The sequence below is a fragment of the Cyrtonyx montezumae genome, unplaced genomic scaffold (assembly GCF_038088225.1).
Source record: "Cyrtonyx montezumae isolate F1298 unplaced genomic scaffold, pur_monq_1.0 scaffold_36, whole genome shotgun sequence".
In the NCBI taxonomy this organism is placed as follows: Eukaryota; Metazoa; Chordata; class Aves; order Galliformes; family Odontophoridae; genus Cyrtonyx; species Cyrtonyx montezumae.
Window position 1 is genome coordinate 962,683 of NW_027072041.1, and position 12,557 is coordinate 975,239.

General features: G+C 44.0%; 1 protein-coding gene across 1 annotated transcript in view; it reads right to left on the minus strand.

Annotated features, from left to right (window-relative positions):
- Positions 1 to 3,608: 3,608 nt before the first annotated feature.
- The window catches only part of TDRD7 (tudor domain containing 7), a 36,562-nt gene continuing 27,613 nt past the window's right edge, over positions 3,609 to 12,557 (minus strand). Inside the window, exons 11-16 of the mRNA XM_065745665.1 lie at positions 11,668 to 11,751; positions 11,403 to 11,537; positions 10,443 to 10,553; positions 8,501 to 8,994; positions 7,938 to 8,098; positions 3,609 to 4,155 (exon numbers count right to left, since the gene is read on the minus strand). Of these exons, the coding sequence (XP_065601737.1) occupies positions 3,935 to 4,155; positions 7,938 to 8,098; positions 8,501 to 8,994; positions 10,443 to 10,553; positions 11,403 to 11,537; positions 11,668 to 11,751 (1,206 nt within the window). The 3' untranslated portion in view covers positions 3,609 to 3,934. The remainder of the gene's footprint in view (positions 4,156 to 7,937; positions 8,099 to 8,500; positions 8,995 to 10,442; positions 10,554 to 11,402; positions 11,538 to 11,667; positions 11,752 to 12,557) is intronic.

Sequence of the window (12,557 nt, forward strand, 5' to 3'; positions counted from 1 at the left end):
CTGCTTCTTAATTGCTCGAGTTCTAACCCCTATGAAAAGCACCAGCTCGCAGCTGGGTCGCCGGCAGTGCCGTCCGCTCAGCTCGCGCTCTGTGACTCGAAGCGTTCGTCGGGAAACTCAGCGGCCTGCAAGCCGTCCTCCTCAGTTCCGACCCACATCTCCCCATCCATTCCCGGACGGCCGCAGGAGCGACAGCGGCTTCTTCGCTGCCCCGAGCGGAGCGGAGCGGAGCATCGCCGCAGCGCCGTGTCACCCCGCGCTCCCGCTCCGCACCGCGGGCTCATCCCACGCACCGCCGCCGCCCCAGGGAGACGCGGTGCAGCTCCGGTCCATCTCCGGGGCAGCCGGATTTGCCCGCGAGCGGCAGCGCGGTTCCCGGCCCCGCGACAGAGGGGAAACCGCGGCGCGGTGCGGAGCGGGAGCGCGCGGGTCGCGCTGAGAAAGGAACGGGGCCACGCGAGCCGGCGCAACGCGCAGCAACCGCAGCGCACGTACCGGGCACCGCCTGCGGAGCCGCCGCCGCCTCCCGCTCCACGCGGGGTCCGCCTCGCTCCGCGGGCGCCGCCCGCTCCCCGCCCCGCTCCCCGCTCGTCTCCCTTTCCCCGGCACGGTCCGCCCCGGGTTTCCTCTGATCTCGCCGTACGTTCAGCGCGGTAAAGAGAGGACGAGGATTTTTCACAGCTACCTCCAGCCCGGAGAAGAGGACAGCCCCGGCTTCTGCCGGTGCATCCTACCCATTTTTAGAGCTTGCGATGAAACCTGAATTCCGATGAGTTGCTAGGCTTTAGTGATATTCCCTACCATCTCAACCTGAATTCACCTCTCTCCAGTTTAAGCCCTTGTGTGCCCTTACTTTCTCCACCTATAAAAGATTTTTCATCCCCAAAACCTTTTACAAGTTTTCCTTCTTCAGCCTTCTCTTACCCAGGCTAACTCTGAATCCTTCCATTTAAGCCAAACTTCCTAGGTGTGATTGCTCTTGCCTTCAGAAGGACTCCCTGTAAATTACCCACATCTTTCTTGCGGGGGAGCACCCAAACCTGCCTGCAGGACTCCTGTGGAGGCTGACAGCTGTTGTTGTAGAATCACTGGTGTCAGAAAAGACCAGTAAGACTGTCTAGTGTAACATTAGCCCGCCCTCAGCAATGCTCACTAACCACATCCCTCAGTAGCACATCTACACGTTCCCTTGAGCACCTCCAGCACTGCTTTTTGCTTGTGGGTGAAGTCCCAAAACCACCATCAGTAACGACTGCTCATATCCTCCCATGCACCTGGCCACCCACAGCCACCACTCTGACTCAGGGCACACTTCTGGGTGACATTCTAAAATATTCCGGGGGTTGGACTCGATGATCTCTCGAGGTCCCTTCCAACCCCTATGATTCTTACTCTTAGAAAAAAAAAGGACAAAACTCCACATTTTGGAGAAAGCAATAGGAATATTCCGGTTTCAGCATCCCAAGCACGTTCAAAATGCTCTGGAGTTACTGTAGTTGTCCACGAGGAAAGGGGAAGGGGCCATCCCTCATCTCCCATCACAGAGTGGATCCCATTGGAGGAAAAGTAATAAGTTTAATAATTAAGTCACCAAGAGTAGGTCAGGCTCCTGGCCAATGCTCTTACCATAACTGAGTGTTGCATGGTCTGGCATGCTAAGAAAATGAAAAGCATCCCTTAGCCAGCCTGGAGGTGAGAGGAAGTAAAGGGAACAAAAAATGCAGTGACACAAAACGACTTTGACTGCAAAGAAATCGACATCGCAAACAGCAACTGCTGAATGAATATGGTAGTTACAACAAATGAAGCCATTCTGTTCTCTGGAATCAGTGGGTCGCTGTTATCAAAACTCTTCAAGTCCTGTTTTGGGTGCTAGAATGGTTGTGGTTCAACCTGTCAGGAAGCTGAGCACCACCTGGCCATTTGCTCACTGCCCCACAGTGGGAGAGGGGAAGAGAGAATTGAAGAAGAGTGTAAGAACCCATAGGTTGAGATAAAGACATTGTATGGCAACTGTTGAATCACGGCCTGAAGCACTGATTGACCACTGAGGCAAGCACTGAGTCAGACGCAGGAGCACAGGTGAAGGCAATGCACCTGTGTGACCAGAAGGGGGTGGAGTCTGGCTCCACCTCTCCTAGACTCCATTTAAGGGCTGACCACCACTGGGGAAGGATCTCTTTCTGGAAATTGCTCCTTTGGAGTTTCCACTGTGAACCTGGGAACAGGTGAGCATTCTCTCTCCTTCTGATTACTCCCTCCCACCACAACAACCTTTCTTATACATCCTGATGACCATACTACTTGAACCACTTGTTCTGTTAACTATACATCTGTTAATAATACAGACAGTTCAATAAGAGGGAAAAAAAAGAACAAAGATAAGGAAAAAATAAGTGATGCACAATGCAGTTGCACACCAGCAGCTGACCAATGGCCCATTAGTCCCAAGCAGCAGCAGCCCCCCAGCCAGCTCCCCTGGTTTCATCCATTGTGCGTGGTACCACATGGTACAGGATAGCATATGGCCAGTGTGGGTCAGCTGTACCAGTTCTGTGCCTTCCCTGCTCCTCGTGTCCCCCTCACTGGCAGAGCAGCACCAGGAGCTGAAATGTCCTTCGCTCTGTGCAGCACTGCTCAGCAACAGCTGAAACATCTGTGTGTTATCACACAGTTTTCATCCCAAAGCCTAAACACAGCATCTGTTACGAAGATAGTTAACCCTATTCCTGAGTAAACTAGGATGCTCCTGCGTACACAAAATAATTCTCTATGAGAGTGATGGTGTAGATTCGCTGATCTGTTTAATCACATAACAGCTTAGCCATGGCACCACATGAAGGCTCCAAATTGATCTGTGCCAAGGCAATGATGCTGAGTAATGGTCCTTGCTTCTTCTCAAGGCTGTTTGAATTCCACAACAACCATTAGCTACAACTAAGAAGAGAGCAGGGATAAGAAAAGAACCTCAAAAAGCACCTTCATTCTCCTGAACATCTGCCAGGCTCTTTCATCTTCTACACTGCACATTTACAAGCCATAGTTCCCCTTCTGCCCATTCTCCCTTACCCATGCAGGCAGCATGCTGGCATTATCCAGGCAACAGGCTATGAAACACAATAAGGTCTGTATTAGCCCTAAGCACTCTCAAAGCCATTCACATTTAAAAGTAGACAAAAACAATAAAATAAAATACCTTGCTCAGAGCACTCATGCATGTGCTCGTAGGACGCTACCTGCTCCCATTTCCAGGGAGCAGCAGTTCAAAATTCCTCAGAATCAATTCCCATGAAGAGTGAACGATCAAAAAGAAGGGAAAGGAATGCCCTGAACTGGAGGAAAGGCATCAGAATTCAGAAAACCAGTACAGCTCCTAACAAACAAGCAGACTGGTAGACACTGGGAAGTCCTTATCCTTCTGTGAAACTTCCTTCCCCCTAGACAAGGCATTTTCAACTATTCATCACTTCGGAAGTTAAGGAAGAAGGAAATCTCACCAATAATGCCTGCCTCAGTCACAGAATTCAGAAATAGAGAGGGTTGCTTGTTTCCTAAGTGATAAAAATCCTACTTAAAAAAAAAAAAGTAGCCAGTAACAAATGGCAAGAATTACATTTTAATAGCTGTGAGATATGAAGTCCACCAAAATAAAGATCACAACAGCAGTTCAATGTTGTTTTACTGATGAATAACTTATTTAGTATTTTCAACTAAAAATTCTAGTACAATAGTAAACAAAGTGCAAAACATCATAAAGTCAACTGCAGTCAACAGAAAGCAAAATGTCAAGCAAATCTTTTAAGAGAACTAGTGTTTTTGAAGTTTATTCCCATACTCTCCTCAAGGCAATACAAGAATCATTACATATCACTTTGAAGCCTGTTGCTTATTTTATTGCTAAAGGATCTGAGCTGCTACACTTCAGAAGTGGTGATTAATCTGCTTCCAAAAGTTCAGCGAGACTCTGAGACAGAAAGTCATGAATCCATATGTCAGTATCTGGAAGAGATGTGTCCACTAAGTACATCACTATTTTGCGATCCCAGGAGTTGGTGCTTTCATTAATTGCCTGTATCTGTGCTACTAAGGGTTTCTTCTCTATGCGATTCCGAAAGATGATTGATGCCTCTTCTGACCACTGCTGGCTTTTCACTCCTACAACAAACAAAGCAAAAGAGAATGTCATTTGTAGACTATACCAATGTGAGTGACGAAGTTTATGAAGAGATGGCAGGGGGTTAAAGACTTGAGGAGACTGATATTCAAGTAGTGAAGGCAGCTGAAATCTAAGGAATAAGCACAGGCTTACTCATCTCCCACACAATTATTACAGAGACAAGAACATTTTATTTTTTTCCTTTGAGCCTAAAGATAAGGACAGCTTTGCAGAACTGGAAAGCGAATGCACTAATTCACTGAATATTTTCAAGAACAGTAGCTGCCACATACGATCAAGTTGCGTCACCCAGACAAAAAGGAGACTGAAGATTCTAACAAAAGAAAACACTAATTGGTATTCTGCCTGAGTTTGCTGAAGCAAAAGCTTTCATTCAGATTTTAGAAGCAATAGCTTCTAGAAAACCTCTGAATCCCTAACTAATCCTGCAGAGAGAAATGAAGAGATATGCCACCTAAATGCCTCATGACTCCTGCTATATATATACATACATATATATGTGTTTGGTTTTTTGGGTTTTTTTGAGGGGTGGCAGGGAATGTGGCAGAAATCTCACAGAGGCTGGGCTGCTTAAGGGAGTGATGCTGTAATCTAAGCATGTTTTTGCATATGGTTGTGATTCACAATAAGTGAGAGGTCTGGGGAATGGAAGGCTCCCCTTTGGTGAGGCAAGAGATGGTCTGAGTGTGTCTAGGCAGCATCAGTGTATGTAAATCCATGGGCCCCAATGGGATGCACCCACCTAAGCTGAGGGAGTTTGGCAAAGGTGATTACTGAACCGCTCTCTATCATCTTTGAAAGGTCTTGGAGAATGGAAGAGGTGCCTGAAGACTGGAGGATAGCCAGTGTCACTCCAATCTTCAGAAAGGGCAAGGAGGATCCAGGGAACTACAGGCCACTCAGCCTCATCTCCATCCCTGGAAAGGCGATGGAACAGCTTGTTCTGGATGCTGTCCCCCAGGCAATTGGAGGGGAAGAGAGTTATCAGTAGACAGCATGGGTTCAGGAGGGGAAGGTCATGCTTAACTAACCTGGTGGCTTTCAATGATATATTTTACTGGCTGGGTCAATGTGGGGAGAGCAGTGGATATAGTCTACCTTGATTTCAGCAAGGCATATTAAACTGTCTCCCACAGCATCCTTATAACAAAGCTGAGGAGGTGTGGAATAGATGAGAGGATGGTGAGGTGGCTGACTGGCAGAGCTCAGAGGGTTGTGATCAGTGGAGCAGAGTCCAGTTGGCAGCCTGTACTTAGTGGTGTTCCTCAGGGGTCAGTGCTGGGTCTGGTCCCGTTCAACATCTTCATCAGTGATTTTGGTGAGAGGATAGAGTCCCCCTCATCAAGTTTGCTGATGATACAAAGCTGGGAGGAATGGCTGACACACCAGAAGGCTGTGCTGCCATTCAACAAGACCTGGACAGGCTAGAGAGCTGGGAAGAAAGGAACCAGAGAAGGTTTAACAAGAGCAAGTGTAGAGTCTTGCACCTTGGGAGGAATAACTGCATGCACCTGTACAGGTTGGGGGATGAGCTGCTGGAGAGGAGCTCTGAGGAGAGGGGCCTGGGTGTCCTGGTGGATGACAGGCTGGCCATGAGCCAGCAGTGTGCCCTGGTGGCCAAGAGGGCCAATGGGATCCTGGGGGGCATTAAGAAGAGCGTGGCCAGCAGGTCAAGGGAGGTGACCCTCCCCCTCTACTCTGCCCTGGTGAGGCCTCATCTGGAGTACTGTGTCCAGTTCTGGGCTCCCCAGTACAAAAAAGACAGGGATTTCCTTGAAAGAGTCCAGCAGAGGGCCACAAAGATGATAAAGGGTGTGGAACACCTCTCTCAGGAGGAAAGGCTGAGACCTGGGTCTACTCAGCCTTCAAAAAAAGACTCAGAGGGGATCTGAACCATGTCTATAAATATCTAAGGAGTGAGAGGCAAAGGGAAGAGGCTGGACTCTTTTCAGTAGTGTGTAGTGATAGGACAAGAAAAAATGGCCACAAACCGAAGCACAGGAAGTTCTGCACAAAAATGCATGGGAACTCCTTCCCAGTGCAGTGACGGAGCAGTGGCACAGCTGCACAGAGAGGTGGTGGAGTCTCCTTCTCTGGAGACATTCAGGACCCCCCTGGACGCCTACCTGTGCAACCTGGGCTAGGGAGCTGCTTTGGCAGGGGGTTGGACTCGGTGATCTCAAGAGGTCCCATCCAATCCCTACAATTCTGTGATTCTTGCAGAGCAGGAATTTAGTCTCCCCACATCACTACTGGTGGGCAGTGTCTAGATACAATGGGCTCAAAACTGTTGTGCATGAATTCCCAAGCAGCAAATTACGAGTAGAAGAAAGAAAACAGCACAGCAACAACAGATTAATTTTACTATCAGCAAACAGGGCAGAACACCACAAGCACATAACTCAGATGTTTTAGAACAAAAAAAAAAAAAAAAAAAAAAGAAGGTAGTTAACAGTTTTCTGGGCTCATCTAGTCTGCTTTGACTGTATGAAGCAGCACAAAGGCCAACTCAACTAGCTCCTTGGGATGCTGCGAGGCAAGAAAATCTGATGTCTTGCAGGCACTCTTGTATGGATCCTGTTATACCCCAGCACAATCAGAACTAGAAGGTAGCTTCATTGCCACACTGACCTTCTAGGACCCCAGCCTAGTGAGAACACATCCAACCTCTTGACTAGTTCCAAGCAAGTCTAAAGGTCACACTGAAGCTATGCAGGAAAGCAGAACCACAGAAGGCAAGCAGCAGAGCACTAACTTCGTGCTGCCATGTCTGTCTGCAACCCTGTGAGCAACCTGGTCTAGAGGGAGGTGTCCCAGCCTATAGCAGGGTTGGAACTAGGAAGTCTTGAAGTTCCCTTCCAACCCAAACCATTCCATGACTCTATGATTTTGGGCAAGTGCATTCTGTAATCTAAACTTTGTTTAAATTCTGGTGAGCAAACATGGGAATCATCAAGTAAGGAGAGACATCTGAAAGCAATGCAAAAATGAAATAAAAAAATAATAAAAATCAAAGAAATAAGGAAGAGAGTGACCAAGTTGTAATTCTTTCATTTTATCTGCACTCTGTACCCTGTTTTCTCAGTCATGTTGTTCTAAGTTTGATGGAAGTCTCCACCCCTCTCAGTGTTAGTTTGTGACCATCAATTTATTTTGGGCTTCTTCAGCTTTCAGATACGCACTGGAAAACAGTAAATGTGGGCAAGACACAAAAGAAATCTTATCCAGAAACTCTGCATCTATCCCCTAACTTTATGTAGGCCAGAATATCCAGAACTTAAGTTTTTATCAACAGATACATCATAACTCTCACACTTCGTGATTTATGATGTTTAATGACCCCACAATCACTTGGTCTTGCTTTGTCCTGTGTGCTCTGATAAGAGCCAGCACAAATCGTAAAGATTAAATAATAAACATTTATGACACTGAAAGGTAGCTGCTGTGAAAGTTTGAACGTTCAGTTTTATACGTGCTAATTAAAAGCACAGAATCACAAAACAAAAGTGAACCATCCCCACTTTTACATAAGGAAGAAAAATAGAGCCTTTTGTTAATGTCACGTCGACAGGAAAGACATGCATGCACTGAGCAGGTTTTTGCGAGCTTACTTTAACAAAAAATAATGCTACCATTTGGCTTTGTCCACTTTGCAGTTCTACATATGGGTATCCCCACTGATGTAAGACAACCACGCTTCCACCCCAATTCCACATCAGAAAAAAAAAGGAGCAACAAAAAAGAAATGCTTAATACATACCTGCAAGCTGAGCTTTTATAGCTTGGAAGGGAAATTTTCTGAATTTATCCAGGAGTGGCTGTACTTTATCTATGCTGATAACCTCATATTTACCATAGTCCAGCGCATATACTGACAAAAAGCCCTTCCTAAGAACTCCTTTTACTATCACCCTGTACCACCTAGAAAAGGAAAAGAATAAACATGGTTTGTACTAACATGCTATCAAGGTGCCAGAAAATTAACATGTACACAAGATTTTAACCAATACATTTCAAGCTTCACAGATCTGCTATTACTTGAATACAAGTCCTTCCAAATACTGTCTGGAAGCACGAAGAGGCTGCAATCCCATTTACTCCCCTAAATTCTCAGCTCTCATCAGACACCTGCCACCTTGTTAACAACACAGACATAAAGCATTTCCCAAAGGAACTGCAGTAAGGCCAAGCATTAAAGAGAAATACGTAATCCTGTCACTAACTCCAAAACAGCTAAGCAGGATGATTTATCAGCATTTAAGTAATGCTTCAGATAAAAGCTTGCCTTCAATGATTCTGCTTTTAATTTAATTATGTGCTTACCGATTTTCAATTTTAGCTGCATATAACTTGCTCGTTTCAATCTTCACGGGTCTCTCTTCTGCCATGCTGTAGCACAGGATCATTTCTTCCATTAGGGCTTCCAGATTACGTAGCTCTTTCCAAGGCTGGACAATGAAGTGACCTGGATGGCAGGCCACTGACACAAAGACATCCATGAGCCCTCCCACCTCTGACAACGGTAGAGGTGGTGGCATATCAATGGCAGACTCTCCACTTCTGTGCTCCACAGCAGGCTCCAGTGAATCTCTTTTCTCTAGCTTTCCCTGATTTAACTCCAGAGCCAAAACTGCACCACCTGCCACTTTTGTGGAGCTAGCCCCTGTGGGTGTGATGCTCAAGAAAACATCTTTCTGATGCTTCCACAAGTCTGCATTTATAATCCGACGATTGATGCTACGATCCATGTGTGGGAAATCCTCTGGAGCAAACAAGTAAATGTGTGCAATTCCCTTTGAATTATCCTGTTTAACCACCTTTAGAAAGAAAATACAGTTTAAATTTCTAATTAATGACTACTAAAAATTCACCACATCTGTTTTGTACAGACAGAAGCAGTTAATTGCATTCCATATGCACAGAAGTACTTCCAAGGTTCTCCCAAATATGTTAATGAAATTGATGGATATTAAGCTACTCACAGCAGCTAAAAACAGTTATCCCACTAATGTAAAGCAGACAGAAAACTTGAATGGAGTTTAGTTCCTCCCAAGATGTTCAATCTCAGTATTGTTTGACATTAATGGGTATGACTGTAGTTTTCTGGAAAACATTAGCCATTGTCCATAGCATTCTAAACTAAGTTTATAACATTAACAATGCTATTAACACTCAATCCTTCAGAAATCCCTTCCTGTCCTACTAGATAAAACCTAGTAAATTAAGTATGGAATGAAAATGAAGATGAAAAAAGCTTCCACATATTGTCCTACTTAACAACAGACACTTTTGACAGCAGCTAGCATTATTGATAATAAGCACTGAAGTTGTAACTCAAGAGAGCTGGTAACATTTGTTTACAGATTCTTCTAATGATTTTTCTAGCATTCTTCTACTAACTCACACCAGCTACTGCTACTTACAGCAGTAACAGTGCAGAAACAACGGAAGCCAGGAATAGCAGCTTTCCAAAATTTAAGCACACTATTCTTCTCTATTCCTGAATCAACCAAAAATTATTATCATACTCAAACTATCTTGAAGAGGATATTTAGAGAAGTAAGCTGCAGCAGTCACAAGTCCCAGACTATGTGAGTCATGTTTTAATTGCATGCTCTCTTGTGTAAAAGGAAGAAAAAAATATAAAAGAAAGCTACAAAATGTGTTTCCAAACTGTCCAGACAATACACAGACTTGGATTTTCAGGGGCAAACTAGCTCTGTCTAGTATCTAGACAGGGTAAGATTTCCTTTAGAAGTATGTTTTCAGCTAACTGAACTAGATAGAACACATTGCAGCGGAAAAAAAGAAAATTCAAAGATAACAGAAACCCGTAAATAAACAATAATATACTAACTAAATCACACTGGATTACAAAAGCAAACAAACAAAAGCTGCTTTCCAAGACCAATAAGAAAACGTTATCCTCTTGTGAGAGGCACAGAAAGAATTTAAGACTGACAGAACACATAGATCTTTTCATATGACAAAACAAAAACTGTGTTTCTTATCAGTTTATAAGACTGCTAACTGCATATATGTGGACTGACACTGGAAATCTATGAAGGCAATCAGCTGCTACATTCTTGGGAGGAAGAAGACAAACTTCTAATGAGCCAGATATTCTCATTCTAGATGTCACAGGAGAAGGAATTCACATAGCAAACACATTCAAGAAGTGGCCACAAACCTTTAGTAAGGATTTAAGTAAGGAGAGATGTCCTTTCTATGGATTTCAGTTCACATGGGCACTATGACCATTTACCTGCAAGCTGAATTCAGGATAACCCATTACGTTATCTCTCAGCCACAGCACAGCTTCAGGAGTCCACATGCCAGTGTCAGGAGGCAGATCCGCCAAGCAGCATTTTATAGCCTAAGAAAAGAATTAAGTATACAACAACACAGAAACTAGTCCACAGATCTCTATTTCCAGAACATTCACTAATATGTAGACTGCTCCAAAAGTAATGCTTCCTAATTTTTTCCATGGAAACTGCAACAGAAATGAAGAGCACAATAACCCCTCTTTGTAGAGTAAATTCTCAGCTACAAAACAAATTTTCAACACGGTCACCATCTTTAGCTATACATTTTCACCAGTAATGAACAAGAGCCTACATGCTGCACTCACAACAACATGCTCCAGCAGAGGTTACACACAGCCACTTTTGCCACTGCTGAAATGTACTGCCTCACTGTGCTCATGTTCACTCTTTGGTCTTCATAAATGTTCATCAATTACTGATGAATATCAGTGGGTGCCATTTTTTTTCCCGCATGGAAGAATTCAGTTGCACACCTTTGCTCCATCCACACTTCCATGCCAGACACCATTGTGTCAGACTGCCCCTCTGCTGCCATCTGTCACATGGCAACAACACAGAATGGAATACTGGTGGGAAGGTTCAACCTCTACTGCCATAGCTCCAACAAACAGCTCCAACAACACGGGCCAAAATAATAAAAGAGGATGCATTACTTTCACAGCAGCATACATGACAAACATACACATGCAAAGCCAATGTCATAGAAATTAACAGGGCATCCTGTCAGTACACAGGACTACATCACAATTTATTTCAGACCAAAGATACACAATGAAATACACTCCCATCGTTGAACGCTGTAAAACAAAGAAAATCCCTTACACAAGCCTAAAAGTAGCAGCACTAACACACTGTAAAGAAATGTAGGGTAGGTCAGCTTTAACATATCCTTATACCTGAGGAGGGATTGCGATTACTTCTCTCAGGAACTGTGATGGGATTTCTCTAAGGTCTGATATTTTTACATATGCAGTTCTTCCAGTATCCATGAAGCATACACCAAGGGCCCGTTTACTGTGAATTACTGTTATCTGAAATAAGAAAGGAAGATGATATACTGTGGGAAGATTCAAGGAAGTAAGAATACAGATATAAGTGAACAGTAAGGAAAGTTTTTTTCTGTGTGGAAAAACTTCTGCTGTTCTTTGAATACTCCCTTACCTCTACACGTGTCCATTTCTCTTTGCAAGGAAACAAGCAGATTTTGCCACAGAAAGGTTGTGACACATTAAACTCAGACGTCTCCTACAAATTCAAAAGCAAAAGTTAAAATGCACAGAACTATTACTATTGTGACACTCTAATGGCCGCTTCAAAAGCCACACAAAGGTTTTTTCTAGCCTCAGAAGTATTCCCTTATCATGTCGTTTTAAGCTCTCCCAGTCAGTTCTGGAGCGGTACATAGCCCAGGGAAGTGGTGGAGCTATCATCCCTGGCTATGTTCAAGAAATGTGGAGAAGCAGCACCTATAGCTTAGCAGGCATGGTGAGGATGGACTGATGGTTAGACTTGGTGACCTTCATGGTCTCTTCCAACCATAATGGTTCTATGAATTGCCAGCAAAAATATATTTGGAAGCACAGAATATAAACATCAGCAACCATTACCTTAATGTTCTAAAAAGCTATGCTGTTGTGCAACTGTAGTAGCTAACTGAAGAATTTCGTAACTCATATATGTAACTTGCCAAGATATTTAACCAAACAGATTTACTATTTACTCAAAGCCTCACGGGGCTGATATTCATTGTGATGATCCTAAGCAACATAAATCAATCACTACACTATAAAGAAGGGACTCTTAATGGAGACTCACACATCTTAGTGTCATTAAGTTCTCAAGATGAGATGTAGAGTCTAAGTTGCTTCTGTCCTTTACAGCATTGAAAGCCTCTGTACATGTTACCTTGAAAATATGACTAGTTGTTTACCTTTATATTGCTAAAAAACACTTCAAAGTGTATACTCTATACTGCTTCATCCAGTGTTCAGTTTGCTTGAAACTAACTCCTGATAACAGAAACATATTAAACATAAGGTATTTTCAAATGG